At 43.7% G+C, this 15,754-nt stretch overlaps 1 protein-coding gene across 1 annotated transcript in view; it reads right to left on the bottom strand.

The window, feature by feature from the left end:
* Positions 1-15,754, bottom strand: part of PLCZ1 (phospholipase C zeta 1) — a 122,600-nt gene that overhangs the window by 3,084 nt on the left and 103,762 nt on the right. Inside the window, exons 10-11 of the mRNA XM_073319008.1 lie at positions 7,594-7,766; positions 2,885-3,017 (exon numbers count right to left, since the gene is read on the bottom strand). Of these exons, the coding sequence (XP_073175109.1) occupies positions 2,885-3,017; positions 7,594-7,766 (306 nt within the window). The remainder of the gene's footprint in view (positions 1-2,884; positions 3,018-7,593; positions 7,767-15,754) is intronic.

Raw genomic sequence — 15,754 nt, 5'->3', positions numbered from 1 at the left:
CAGGCTCAGAACTTTTATGTGGATTCAGGAATAAAGATGACCAAAAAGTAGTTCTCATTTTTTGCACTCTTCAGTCAGCATAGGTAAGCCCCTCTCTACAAGTGGAGTGAGCTTTAAACATGACAGAACTAGGCACTTTATAAACATTTGTCATGCATTACCTACACACTGAGTAATTCAAACCACAAGACTGAGCAACTCTTTTTGAAGAGAACAAAAAGGGATTATGACTGACGCAGAGGTTGTGGTCAAATAAAATTTGTTATAGACCTGGAAATCTCAAGATTGTGCCAGCATGCCTCTTTTACTGCTTTGGGATTGAGGCAGATGCAAGATAAACTAAGGTAGAAAGCAGATAAACAGGAGCATAGAATGAGGACCGCCTTGTTTATAGGGAGAAACAGAAATTAAAGTGGTCATTTACCCCACTATTCTTACATATGGTTACTAAGAAAGCTGCCTTCTAAAAAAAAAAAGAGGTAAAGGGAAATGAAATGCAGAGGTTCAAAAGAAAGGGGACCACAGAGAACCTTTAGACTGAGACACCAAGGGAGAGGACCTGCAATGACACAGGTAGGAGAATGCTTGAAGAAAATGAGAAATTATTTCCCCCAAAATGGCATTTGGACCCTCAAGCAGTTAAGGGAATGGCTCTTACTGAAACCTTCCTAAGTTAAGGATGGAATGGATTGATGATTCTTTCACATAAATGCCTTTATCCATCCACTAATCAGTAAAGACCACCAATACCTCGTAGTATGTGATGAAGGTTCTTTTCTTAATGGAGGAGGGAAGGACTTTCTTGACCACCTAGGAAATTCCATGCTTCCTTAACATGATATTCTGCTCAAGCTGACCGAGGCTTAGATAAAGAAATTGTCTTTGTGACAGAATATCTTTTATGAAAGAAAAAAGAATTTTTCACTCTCTGAATGGTCTCCGCTTATCATGATACCATGGTCTACTGAGCCAGGCCAGAGCAATGAGCATGACTATCACAGATCTTGACTTATTTTCTTTGGTATCATACACAACAGTGGAAGAGGAGGCAAGGTGTCTGAAAAACTGAAGTGCTAGGGGTAATAAGAAGGAAACACTAATTCATATATGTCCTGGGTCTCCTGTGGATTCATTTTGGCTCCCCCACTTAATCCTTCAAACTTTTTCATCTGCATCAGAACACATGCACACAAACACAGACATGCTGTAGAGACAGGCCAGGATGGAAGATGGTCAATGGAGTTGCGCTGATCTACACCAATTGATGAATTGTCCCAAGAAAACCAGGGTGATCCTGCCAAGGTGACCTGAATCTGATCTGATATTTCACCACAGATGGTGAAGGTGGACTTTTGGTCTTTCCTTTTCTTATCCCTTGACACAGGTTTGCTCACTTTGTCTTCTCAGTTGAAAGAGATGGTTGGTATGAAAGAGAAATCAACTAAGGTTGATGGAAAAACAAACCAGAAATGTCAGAGGCTGTCTTTGCTACCTCTCTGTAATGAGCCAGAAAGATTTTTCACAGGAGTGGGGAGAAAGGGAGGGAAAGAGGAGAGAAAGAAGTGTACTGGCTGAAGGGTAAAAAATGGTAAAATCATGTCCTGTAATTCAGCTTCTCTGAAGAGATAATTTGACTGGGTTCCTACTCTGAAGAGCCACATGCCTTCAGAGTGTTGATTCGTATGCTGAAAGGGGGGATATCCTATAAGCAGTAGCATGCTGCTTTACCCATGAGACATTGAGGCATTGATCTTTACCTGGCTTAAAGCCTTCTGAGTTTCAGCAATCTAATTCTATGGGGAACATCTGTGTCAAAAGACTACCGTACTAAGACTTTGTCTTGCGTGGTTCAAGGCTTTAAGGAGCCATTCTGATTACCTCTTAAAACAACAATGCATTGAAGCTACTCACTTCACTCTAGAGTCGAAAGAATCAGTGGCTCCCAGAAAAAAGTTCTTCACTGATATTCAACACAGAGCATACCACAATAGATTAAGAAGAGTAGATAAGGTCCAGCTTTGTTAGAACATTCTGCACCAACATCACATATTAATGTGCTTTAACATCCCAGTGTTATGGTGCATGAAGAATGGATGCTGCTTCTAACAAAGGACCTGTAGTAAACGAACAAACCCTGGTTTTCAGGTCTCCCTTGATGGCACCTGCCTTGTGCTGATCAACAAGGACCATTTCTGCACCAAGACAAGGTTGCATAAGCTTTGCCAGATGATGTCTGCAGCACACTGACACTGGGTTTTGTGGTGACACTCCTTGCTGATCCGACCCCTATTGAGCTCCCAAGCATTGCTGTGATATGCACCAAGGAACTGATAGGCACTGGCCTCTGAATATAGAGTCTGAATTGCCAGGTTGGTCATCTAATGCAGTCCTGTACCAGTGCTGCTTACCTTGATTCAATGCCTGCCTGCATTGAGGAACTACTCTCATGGGTTGAGGTGGTCCCTCCATGTCAGGTCAGGTTGAGGCACAATGGTGAGAGAGGGCAAGGGAAGCTGCCCATATTTTACCTGTTGTATATGTAAACAAATGCTTTCAGTCTCTACGACGGACAATCCATAATTTTTCATACAAGCATGATGGTAACAAAGAACGTTTTTTTTTTTTAAATGAAAAAAATCTAGTTTCAAATTCTTCAGCTTTAGTTTACTGTCTTCAGACTAATCTTGTTGGAACACAGCTTGTTATGCGGTTGTTTTTGTTGATCAGTCTTTACACCTAGTGCCCACTTTTGCTATTAATCTGTGCAGCACAGCTTTTTGCTATGGAGTAAATTACTGGAGAAACACCTTCTATCTGATATTAAGTTATTCTGTGTGAAACAGTATTGAAATCATGTACAGTGAAAAGACTATGTTCTACTTACCATTGCTTTTTATGACACAAGTCTGTTGTTTTACTTGATCTTCTGGCACACCATGAATTTCTATCTGGACTAAAGGATCAGCTTTATTGGTCCTGGAGAGGTTACTAGGTGGTAACTGATAACCACTAATAAGCTGCATAAATGAAAACGATACATAAGACCTCACTTGGGCTTGAAAATGTAATTTATTATAGCAATTTTAACATTAAACTGTACATTCAACAATTGCTCAGTGCAGTCTAGCATATAAAGTTGAAGCTACATAAGAAACTTTTCCAAAGAGTATATACCAACTGAAATGTAATTGAGACTACCGTGCTTCAAACGTAATTCTATCTCCGGCTAATGTGATTCTCAGTTTAATTATCTTAAAACCTTTGCAGCTAAATAATAATTTTGGAAAAGAACATGCTTCTGTCTCTTGGTTTTTACCAGAGTATGACCACTTTAAGGAGATTTTATTCAATCACTAGCTACAGAAATTTGCTGTTTAATTAACGAAGGAAGGCCCATGTGAATTCCCTCTTGTGGGTTTCCCACTTCCTGTCATCAAATTCATGGAACCACTACCCAGGATGTGTCCATTGGGGCTGCACAAGTGTCCCCTAGTGACATCAGCCTCTAAGGGAGAGTAGCCCCTAACCACTTCAGTTCCTTCGCCTCTGCAATGAAGTGTTAGTAACCTCTGTGTGTTTTGTCTGCTTTGAGACACCAGGTCCCTACTGTTGATTATAGACTCATAGACTTTAAAGCCAGAAGTGACCATCACGATCATCAAGTCTGAACTTCTGCATATCACAGGCTACAGAATCTCACTCACCAACCCCTGTAATAGACCCATAACCTCTGGCTGAGTTGTTGGAGTCCTCAAATCATGATTTAAAGACTTCAAGTTACAGAGAATCCACCATTTATTCTAGTTCAAATCAGAAAATGACTCGTGCTCCATGCTTCAGAGGCAGGGCCAGCTCTACCATTGTTGCCACCCCAAACAGCGCGCCGAATTGCCGCCACCGCAAGCAGCTGAACATAGAAGCCGCTGCCGATTTACCGCCACGGATGGCTGAAGAGAGAGGCTGCCACCGCGGAAACACCCTAACGGCACACGGACTGCCGCCCCTTGCAGATTGCCGCCCCATAACCTGCTTGGAACGCTGGTGCCTGGAGCCGGCCCTGTTCAGAGGACTGAAAAAAGAATCCCAGGGCCTCTGCCTGTCTGACCTGGGGGAACCATCCTTCCCAACCACAAATATGGCAATCAGACCTTGAGCATATGGGTGAGACCCACCAGCCAGACACCTGGGAAAGACTTCGCTGTAGAAATTCAGAACCCTCCCCATCTAGCATCTCATATCCAGCCACTGGAGATATTTGCTAATAGCAGTCACAGATGAGCCATATACTATATTGTAGGCAACCTCATCATAACATCCCATCCATAAACTTATCCAGTTCAGTCTTGAAACAACTTAGGGTTTTTTACCCCCACTACTCCTCTTGTAAGGCTGTTCCAGAACTTCACTCCTCTGGTGGTTAAAAACCTTTCTCTAATTTCAAGCCTAATCTTGTTGATGGTGATTGTAATCTTGTAATCTTGCCACTGGCCTCGGTAGCCCCCAGCAGCTGGTGCCACTAGTCCTTGCCCAAGCTAAGATTTAGTCAAGTATTTATAGTACAAATCATGGACAGGTCATGGACTGTGAATTTTTGTTTATTGGCCATGACCTATACATGACTTGTACTAAAAATACCCATGACTTAATTGAAGCCTTAATAATAAGCACCATTTTAAACATTAGCTTGAAGCTTCTGATAATTTCACTGTAGACTTGAGGAGAGTAGAAATGTACACTTGAGAGAAAAATACATGATATGCTACAAAAATGGTGTCCCTAAAATGTCCCTTAAAATAAAGAGGCATTATCGTTCATGTTGTTGTCCCTTATTTCCATCCAACAAAGGTGGTCACCCTACTTTCCAGCTCCAGAGGACTAGCCTGACCAACTTCATTTGATGATTCTAAGTTCAGGAGCTCTGAACCAGGGCCCTAAGGTAAAGCCCTTATGAACTTTGTTAAGACTGCTCCTTCCCTCATGTGCCATGATCAGCTGAACTGGCATCAGGGGATCCATGTTCCCTACAAGGCAAGTTATGGAAGGGACACCAGGAAAACAGGGAATGCAGGGAGTTAGGGTGGAAGCAACTCAGCCACATGGACAGAGCAATGCGCAGGGTTTAGTAAAGTTCCACCTATTCAAATTAACCTGCCTTCAGCTTCACTCTTGGCTAATGAAACACTTGAGAAACACCTTCTTAAAGGGGACATCGTTTCTTTAGTTGTTTTGCCTTCCCCTTGCTTGTGTCCTGTACAAATAGCAAACTAGTTTCCCCCATTCATGAGCCTGGTAATTAATTCATTCTCTTCTTTATTGTGAACTGTTTTCTCTTTGACGCTTGTCTCTGAATTTTCTTTCTCTAACCACCATCTCTCCTGTCCTTCCATGTTGCCTGATCCCCCTCCCTTTAACATCATTACTCTTATGTTCTGAGGCCTCCATTCCATCAGTCCCTGAAATGTCATTGCTGCCTTGGCCTTCCCGCTACCTAGCCTGCACATTCTTCAACTCTGTTAACCTAAAATTCTGCTCGCACACTCTCTCTCTCTACTGTACACAATCACTTCATTTTTGTTACTAATCCTAATTAACCCCTAGACCACAAGCTGGGTTTTCTCCTCATCTCTTCCAGCTCTATATAAATAATGAATAATATAATTGATGTATATGCATGAGAGCTTGAAAACATTAAATCACGTCCATCATGTAATCCGTGTGCTCACTATTAGGGTAGTATGATGTGCTGAATAAGGCACACACATTGTGTAATCCTTATACAATCCCTATTTAATTAATGTCTTATTCCTGCAATTTATTTCACTGACAGCAATGAAACAATAATTATACATTAATTCTATGCTAATTAAATAGCATTTAAATAAGTGGTATACAGTATGATCAGCAATAACATTTCATTGTGAAACTAGTTTTCTAATGATAGAGAATTTGGAACTTTTCTTTTTGGAGATGAAAAGGAGAATTTTTTTTTTTTAAATAAGATCCATTGTAAGGGATTTTTAAAACTAAACCAGGGTTTGTATGACAGTAAAGCACAGAGGATGCCATCCAAATTTTTACAATTCTGTCTTTTACCAAATTAATTATATCATAGTATATATGCTATGCCTAATATTTAATGAAGAAAAATGACAAATTAGAGCTTATAGAGCTTGATCCTGCTCCCATTGTGACCGTACACGTTTTCCTTTACCAGATATAACACGGACGATCATGTAACTGAGATTAACCACGTTTGCTCTTTTACTTCACCAGTTTTTAGCTCAGTATAAGTTTATAAATTATAGTTGAAGGAAGACCCAGATTCCTTAATATAAATGTAGACAATGTTGGCCGCATATTGTCTATTTGTAGCGGTTGGCAGCGGACCAAACCCTTCAGGTTACTCCAGAGAATCTGAACAGCCTAGCAAAATTCTCCATCTCACTCCTAAGGTTTAGGCCTGCCACTTGGCTTTCCGTTTTGTGTCTTCAGAGGGGTTGCTGGTCTGCCTATCTTCTCTCAGTTCTCCAGGAGGTGCCAGGATGGTCACTTCCCAATTCTACCACCATGATCGTCAGATGTGGCACCTAGTATAAGCCAGTTTTACCCCACCCAAGCCATAGAAAGTCATCTGGATTTTGGGGTTGGGACAAAAAGCATTCATCATAGGGTATAAAGATTAGGAATACACCGTGCTGTCAGGTACCACACAACTGAGCTGACTGCAGAAAAACCTCATTATCTTTACTGTATAAAATATGCCAAAAGATGATGAGGTTTTCCTGCAATCAGCCAGTAAGAAAACTTCAGGGGTTCCCCAAGTAACTGTGCACTAAGGATTATAGGGCTCCTCATATTTGGTATGGGCCCCTCCTATATTGGAAAGGACATAGTAGTGGACTGTCCCACACTGGACAGCTGCCATAAAACCCTGCTTGAGGGAGTGGCCACTCTGTGCCCCTAAAAAATGTGAGGCAGTCCATTGCCCTCCCCCGCCCCCATGCAATGATTAGAACAAAATGCACCGTGATGGGACGAGAAGGGTTGGGGAAGCGGGCAGAGAGGGAAACCCTGTGTAGAGAGAGTGGAAGGTTATGAGGGTCATGCAAGTAATGATACCCACCCAAATTCCAGTTGAGTTCTGTGCAAATCTTTTTTTATATCCTTAGTGTCTAACAACAGCACTGTATACGAAAGATGTAAGCATAGTTTTACCCTGTTGCAGCTCATACATCTCATAAGATAATTAGATATCTACCTCAGTACAAGCCATATTTATATTTTTAGACACCATTTTGTACAAGTTACTTGTTTCCTCAAACATCAAGGGAAAGGAGTGTCTTTAAGCAAAATGATGTGAAATGAAACTAAGAAACCATACAAGCAATATCAAATATACTATGTTGGCACAATGATATCAAGGCACTTTATAGTTCTAAGTTATCCAACCAGCTTAAGGCACAATGAGCTTTTGAAGAAAAAGAAAAGGTACCAGTAATAAATACTTATGAGAGGCAGTTAATATAGTTCAGCTAATTCAACGAGAGATATTTCCATAAATTATAAATGAGATTGTCAATAAACCACTCTTACCCTTATTGAAAGAGTTATTGGATTATGGTTTCCTGTTACATTATATGGATTAAACTGTGTAGCAGAATCTCTCATGAATTCTGGTTTTAGAAGATAGCCACAACCACCGTTGTCCATAAATTTTCCATTTTGCAGTTCCATCTGTAGTCCAGGTGTCTGGAAATTTAAGGCCACTGTAAGAAAAATAATGTCATCTGAATACTGCAGATGACAACGCTTCAGAATTAACCTAACCCTAGTTGTAGTTTAAACAGATATGAAAATGAAATAATAATAGACTGTCACCTGCAGGATGCCATTGTCTTCACATGCAGGACGCTGCTATCTTTCCAATTTGGTAGTAGGCACCAAGGCTCTGTTCTGCACTGAAAGGCCTGTGAGCCAGTGGCAGCTCCCATGGACCCTAAGTGCAGCTCACTAAGTTCCCTCTAAGCTGCATGGCCGCACGGCTGTGCAGCAGGCTATAAATAGCTGTGCAGCAGCTCTAAAGGGCCATGCAGCGGGGACCTGGAGAGGGGAGAGGTAGGGAGTGGGCAGGAATTCGGGAAGGGAGCAAGTTGGGGCTTGCAGGGCTGCTGTGGGCCTCTCTCCCGGCTCTGGAGCTCCCTGCTGATGGAGGGGAGAGAGGGCCCCTTCCCCTGGAGCTCCATGTTGCCTGCCAGCAGGTGGGAGAGAGAGGTCCCTTCACCAGAGCTAGCTGCTGCTGGCAGGGAGAGGGCTGGGGGGACTCCTCTGGCCCCAGTCCTGGGGCAGCCTGCCTGCAACCCCAAACGCCTCATCTCCGGCCCCAACCCAGAGCCTGCACCCCCAGCCAGAGCCCTCACACCCCCACAACCCGCATCCCAACCCTCTGCCGCAGCCTTAAGCCCCCTCCTGCACCCTGAACCCCTCGTCCCTGGCCCCACCCTACAGCCCTCACCCCTGCACCCCAACCCTCTGCCCCAGTCTTGAGCCCCTGGGCTTTATGCATCCGATGAAGTGAGCTGTAGCTCACGAAAGCTTATCCTCAAATAAATTGGTTAGTCTCTAAGGTGCCACAAGTACTCCTTTTCTTTTTTGCAAATACAGCCTAACACGGCTGCCACTCTGAAAACTGACCAACGAATATTTGGACTGCCTTACTGGGATTGCAATGACAGATTCCAAATACACCTCTACCCCGATATAACGCACATTCGGATATAAAGCGGTAAAGCAGCGCTCGGGGCAGACGGGGCTGCGCGCTTCAGTGGCTCAGCGCATCAGCGTGTCTGGCTCCAACACACTGCTCTGAGTGGCATGTTAAGGGTGCTGGGCTGGGGGGCGAGGGATTGGATAAGGGGCAGAGGGTCTCGGGGGGCGATCGGGGCAGGGCTCCCCCTCCCCCAGGGTCATGGAGACAGGAGCTGTGGGGGGGCACTTTTGGAGGCCCCACAGGCCCAGAGTGGCCCAGGTGATTAGCGGGGGGCCGGGAGCAGCCCGCTCTGCTTCCCTCGCCCCGGTCCCAGCCGTGTCACTCAGGGGAGGGGGCTTGGGGCAAGTTCTCTGCTATTGCACTGTATACTGTTCTTTCCAGAAACTTTACAAATGCAACCCTTGGGAAACACTTCAGCATGTTTTTTTCTAACTTCTGCACAGCATCTCTAAATGGACCCTGGCTCAGTGAAGTTCTACTGTGGAAAGGGAAGAGGCAGGTTACTGTGAGCTAACATATGGCAATTGTACTGATTTAATCAAAAATGGGTGTCACTTTTGGCAAGATGGCCGGAAAGACCAAGAAGTTTCAAGTTTAATTAAAAATGTTCATTGCAAACATGTTTATGTATGGTGAGAAATGATTGTGTACACTTTTTAATTGCTATGTGACCCAAATACTTCCTCAGCGCTTAAGATGCTGATTTTTATCAGTTCACACCTGTCAAATTTTCCTTTTCCCAGCAGCTCAGAACATTTTCTGTTTGCTGCAGCTGCAATGTGGAAATAAAACAGCGCACTTCTTAGCAAGATATTATAATTCATGAGATAAAGCCAACACTGCACGAGAGCCACTTAACAAAATTTTCTCCGTTCCAGCATCTTGGAGTTTCTTGTTCACATTCATCATGGAAAATTCACACGGAACTAATATGACATGTATTAAACAGCATGATGATAAAAAGGTATTTACTCGTTGTCCTGGCAGGTAAAAAAATGAGGCCTTTAAGTACTACAAGTCACTGCTAATAATTCAGGAAGAGAGCCTTATTCTGTGTTCCATGAGATGCTCCTGAGGACATTCTGCGCCAAAATTAAAAATTCTATGCACAATATTTTGCAAAATTCTGCAAATTTTATTTGTCAATAAATAAATGCAGAGGCTCCAGCATGGCAGTGGGGAGCACAGGCCTCTGGCTGCATGAAAGTGGAAGATCACCCTGCAGCCCCCCAGACACAGTCTCAGAGATGAGGCTGCACCCAACCCTGACACAGCACAAGGCCTGGGCCTGCCCCAGAAACACCCTGGGGCCCTGCCCCTCTGTATCGGGCGCACTGAGTGTGGGGCAGGATCTAGATGTGGAGGAGCTCAGGTGTGGAGGTGAGAGGATTCTGTGTGGGACAATCTGGGTGCAGGCAGCTCAGTGCAGGGTGTAGGTGTGGGGGGATTTGGATGCACAGAGGCTCGTTGGGAGGGTTCCAGATGTAGGGGCAATCAGACTCTGCAGAGGCTTCTAGGTGAAGGTTGTTGGAGCTCAGAGGGGTTTGGGTGTGGGGGGTTTCAGCAGGGGGGGCTCAGGGTGCTGGAGGAGTGGGGCTTGGTGGGGTGGGGGTCTGGCTGCAGCTAGTTGGCAGTCTATGGTGTGGGGGTCTGGATGTGGAGACTCAGGGTGGTGCAGGGGGTGGGGCATCAGGGTGGGGGTTTTAGTGCAGGGAGTTCAGTAGAGGGTGGTCTGGGTGCAGGGGGGCTCCAGATGCAGGGATTGAGGTTCAGTGGGGTGGGGTTTGGGTATGGAGGACTATGGGGGTTCTGGATATACTGGGTGAGGCTTGGCAGGAATGTCTGGGTATGGGAGGTCCAGATGCACAGGGGTTGGGTGGATGGGGGAGCAGCTCCCCATCCAGTGACCCCCTCCCCGCACAGCTGAGGAGTGATGGGGGCAGGAAGCAGGAGAGGATGCTGAGCTTCCTGCAGTGGGGGGAGGTTCTGGGAATGGGGCTGACACAGCACCAGGAACTCCTTGCAGGGGAAGAGGAAGTCCCATCCTCTCCTGCCTCTAGGCCAGCCAGGACTAGCAGCTGATCCCGGCTCAGTTAGGAGCTACTGGCTCGGGGGTCCCCAGCCCCACGGTGATCTACCTCTAGACGGCTGCTCTCGATGTCTGAAATGTTGTACCTGTGCTACTAGTGAGTGGGGCATGACTGCTCTTGCAGCTTTTCTTTGCTTCCCTGTCAGAAAGTAATTTTTCTGTGGGGAAGCAAAGAAATCTGACATGAATTCACATTCCCCTAGGAGTAATGAGAGAATACAATCTACTAAATCAATATGTAGCAAATTTCAAAATTCTTTGTTTCAAGGAGAAAATGCAAGAAGTTTGGATCCTTCTTCCTTACAAAAACTTCTTCACCATTTAACCAATTCACTTTTTATTTCTGTAGTGATATTTATAAAGCATCCAATTGTTTGTGATTCATACTGCAAGAAACCTGGAGTTCATTTAATCCTTTCATGTGTGATTCAGATTTTAAAAGCAAGATGCCAGTACAAGCAATGAATGCACTGGAACTTTTACTACCAAGGAATTATAACATAAAGTAGGTCAGCATGTCTTTTGCGATGGTATAGTTTAAAGTGTGCAGCTGAAGTGAATCAAGACAAAAACAAAACAGAGATGGCTTCAAATAGCAGTGAAAAAATTGTATATGTTTTTGTAACTTCTGCATGATGAAATAAACTGCATGATTGTACATAATGAGACTGCTGCTAACTTTGCCAAACTTCAGAAGCTGCTAAACAGAAAAACCTGATTTAACAAGCATAACAAGCAATGGGGAATAGTTGATGGTGTCTTGTATTAGGTAACACGCTACTGTGGTACAAACATAGAGCAATACTATTGTGACTTAATACACCAGAACATCAGCACTGTATTTTGACTTAATTTTTTGCCTCAAATTAGAAATTAAAAATGTACTGAGGATAAGATTCTTAATTTAGCCATTAAAGTCAATATGGCTACACACGTGTAACAGAGATAAGATTTCAGTTGAAGATTTTTGTTTTACTATATACGTATATGCTCAGCTTTTATTTCCTAAGAATTCAGTGAAAATATCAGCAACATGACTGGCCAACTTGGCCTGTCCTGGCATGTCTATTATTCGATTGTGCCTGTCTGTGAACAGTTGCTGAAAAATTCCCATTCTGACTGACTGGATTAACGAAAGAATACAAGTTTCTAGTGTCATCCCGGGTTCTTAACTTTCTTTTCTAAATGGACCATAACAAGACAGATGCCCCTGCAATACTGAAATGAAACCAACAGTTGTCAAGGGGAGCAAGAACAGATGAATTTGATTCCACTCCCTTTCTCTAATCCTCTGTTGAACCAAATTTGTGCAGTCACCTTTAATCAGTTCTCAAGTACAAAGGTAAACAGACCTGCATGAACTATTGCAGCAACTGCTGAAGCCCTACAGGAAATGGTGCAAAGGATTCTGGGGCACATCTGAGGAGGGCAGGATGTGAAAGGAAGACTGTGGCATCAAAATATGAAAAGGATTGAGAAATCTTGCCTTAAACGAATATTTTCAAGTAGTTACATGGAATAGCAGCAAGATATGAACATTACTAAGTCAGTCTTCTCCCCTTGGTACACACTTTAAACATTTGTAGACCATTAGTATGCTCCCTCTCAAGTCAGTCCCTCCAGCCTCCCAATCATTTTCATTACTCTTTTCTGAACTTTCTTCAGATCATCAACATCTTTGTAGATAAGTACGGAAAAGGCATGAATCTCCCTAAGACTTGAGAACACAGAGACTTCAAGGTCCACTGAGTTTGTTTCATGTGGAGATATACCATGGATATTAAAAAACTATATTGCAGCCATCAGGCCTTGTAATGGGGTATACAAACCCCACACAAGTGGAGACGGGGTTAAGCAGCTGCTTTGGACCCAGGCAGCTCCACCTGCAAAGCACTCGTGGCTTGGAGGAAGAGCTCCGAAGGAAAGCAGTTCAGCTCAGGAAGGCAACAGAGAGTGGAGGTGACCTGACCTGCATTCTGAACCCCTCAGAAGGAGCTCCAACTATCTGACATGTGGCTGTAATAAAGTTGCCAAACTCAAAGGGAAGAGACTTGTGAGTCTCAGAAGGTCTGAGACTTTATCTTTGATTCCAGGGATTTAATGCCTTTACTTTACTTGTTGAGAAAGAGGGATCTGGTAGGGAGTGATTGGGGGAGGCAGCAGTATAGCACTTTGGTGGTACAGGACATAGCTGCTTATACTGGGCCCTGGATTGGAACCTGGCAGACAGGGTGAGCTTGGATTCCCCTACCAACACATAGGGGGTGCCAAAGGTAGAAGCTGACCCCCAAAACAAAGAGTCGAAGGAAAAGAAGCATCTGAGGACAGAAGGGTTAAGACGCTGAAACCTGAAGCCAGGGGAAGACCTGGAGCCCCTGCACCTAGTCCAGAGGGCTGCCCCATTGCTGGACTTTTTATATACCCCAAAAGGGGATGGCATAAAACCTGTGGTCCTGGCCAGAGGACTGAATCATGGAAGGGGCAGACCATCTCAGGACCAGAGTGGCTGCCAACAGGGAGGTGCCAGGAAAGAATAGAACCTGCCACACCCTGCTCAACCATGGGGTGGCCACTGTGGTGAGTGATCCCCTTCACAGGCCCTACGTCAACATCATCCTTGCAGATACCTGCCAGCTCTGGCAAATCCTAACATGACCTGAATCCTAACTAGAGTTCAATTAAGAGAAGGCTTTGAATTAAGTCATATCTGTCAGGACTCCAGTGTATTCCAATTGTCTTTTCAGCTAAATCTGTGACTTTGAATAGTTTATCAGGGACCTAGCACACCAAAGGTGGCATAATATATCCATGGATTCCTTCCAGCATGCTGCCTATGATCAGCCAGTTGTCCATCTGTATAGTTATGAGATAACTCCCACTAAGCACTTTGTGAATACATGTGGCAGCAGCTCCAGCCCAAAGTAAATACAAAGAATTTGTAGCAGTGTTCATATACGACAAATCTGAAATACATCATGTGCTTAAGAAGTCTATCCCATACTACAGGTGTTTTGCGTGGTTCATAGCCCATTGCTGTAATCTAGAACAGTGGTTTTCAATGTTTTTTCATTTGCAGAGCCCTAAAAAATTTCAAATGGCGGTATGGACCCCTTTAGAAATTCAACCTGTGGTCCATGGACCCCTACTGTACAAGTCTTTGACTGAAAACTGACTGAACAGCATTTAACTATAAATGTTGCACGTGCTCGGCATGGGATTTGACACAGCATGAGAAAGGGCACTAAACTGTGGGTTTCTATGGTAAGAACAGCACTTCTGGGTTTTGACCTGTAGGTGGGGATATTCACATACTTTTCTTGATCAGAAAAACAGAATACCTTTTCTGGGATCTGAAACTTTATTTTCATAGTCACCTTTCTGTGGACTCCTTAGATGTAGTCTGCAGACTCTTAGGGGTCCGTGGACCACAGATTGAAAACCACTGGTCTAGAAGAAGTATGATAGGGTATATGTAGATATGCAATTTTGAATTTTCTTTTTACCATATAAAATTTTAGGTCTTAGATGTCAGGGAATTGGGCAGTACCTAGATTAAAAACCTATGTCCTCTTTTGTTCAGTGTCTTGATGAGCTTCTTTGCCAGGAGAGATTGAACTTTGTGCAATCTCACTTCCTGATTTTGCTGAGCTTGAAGGTGGAACTTTGAAAGCATTTCTCTGTAATGTGCTTTGTAGCCCCGCCAAATTGACTATTTATTTTGGCTGTTTCTAAAGCCTTGGGGATTTTTACTGTTGTGTGGCTTTGAACTTCTGACATATGCTGGAAAGGAACCCAAACATGCTCAGTCTGGGACTATCTCTACAGTAGGACATTTTAGGAAAAGATTCCCATTGGCGCTACCATGCTACCACCAGAGAGTTTGAGTGCAGGAAAGACTCCAGCAGCTTCCAGTGTTTTTACTACTATGTCAATTAAACTTGTTCCTTAGCTCTCCCATTCAGCACCAAAAGCCCCTTGGTATTGGCACCCACACCAAAGCCACAGAGGAGTTTGCTTCAGATGGACTCATTATTGACTCAGAGGATGATATCAGCACAGAATCCTTCACATTGGCCACTGAAGTGGATTACGGAGATTAAAGTTGGTCTTTTCTGAGTCTGCATAGAATCAGAAGACTGAATCTCAGGCAGCTCAGAGGATTTCACCTTCAAGACATAAGCCTGAAAGCTGTACTGGTTTTCCCTGGCAGTCTGGGATGTCCAGGACTTTATATACCAAACACTAGCTAGGGGATTGGCCTTCCCCCTAAGAGGACAAAGCAGTGAGTTACAGTGTCTGGATCTAGGAAAATAGAGACTGCACTGTAACCTAAGGCTGGGTCCAGCATATCACCAGCACCAAGCCAAAGTCAGTCCAGCAACTAACTCCATAACTATGAAGAAAGTTCAAAAACTAACTTAAAAACTAAGAAAATTACTCAAAGATGACACACTTAACTAACACTAAAATTCTAAAGTAATGATTTACGAAGGGATTTTTAGAGAAAAAGTGAGATTTCTGAAAACCAAACTGAGCTCTGGGGTTTCTTGGTTCACAGGCAGCTGTGGTTGGAAGGCAATCAGGGGTGCTGTATGTCCCATATATAACCTTGGTCTATGAACATTTGGTCTGCAAGACACTCATATGGCACACAGTGGGCACTGCTTCTAGAAAGTTCCAGTGGTCCCGCATCACCAGCGTGCATCCTATTGGTGGCAATCAACGGAGGCCACCCTGAATAAGAGTAGCTTAGTATATGATTTTTTGTGTTGTAATAAATATACAGGATAAATAATCCAGCTAAACAAATATTTCCATTAGGATCTTTACGTTGGCCTTTTCTAAAAAAACTTTCTGTGATTTTTAGCTTTAACACGGTTGTTTGCTTTTGGCTTTTT

Source organism: Lepidochelys kempii, chromosome 1, assembly GCF_965140265.1.
Source record: "Lepidochelys kempii isolate rLepKem1 chromosome 1, rLepKem1.hap2, whole genome shotgun sequence".
NCBI classification, from domain to species: Eukaryota; Metazoa; Chordata; order Testudines; family Cheloniidae; genus Lepidochelys; species Lepidochelys kempii.
The sequence above is the reverse complement of the archived record's forward strand: the minus strand, read 5'-3'. Positions and strand labels throughout refer to the sequence as shown.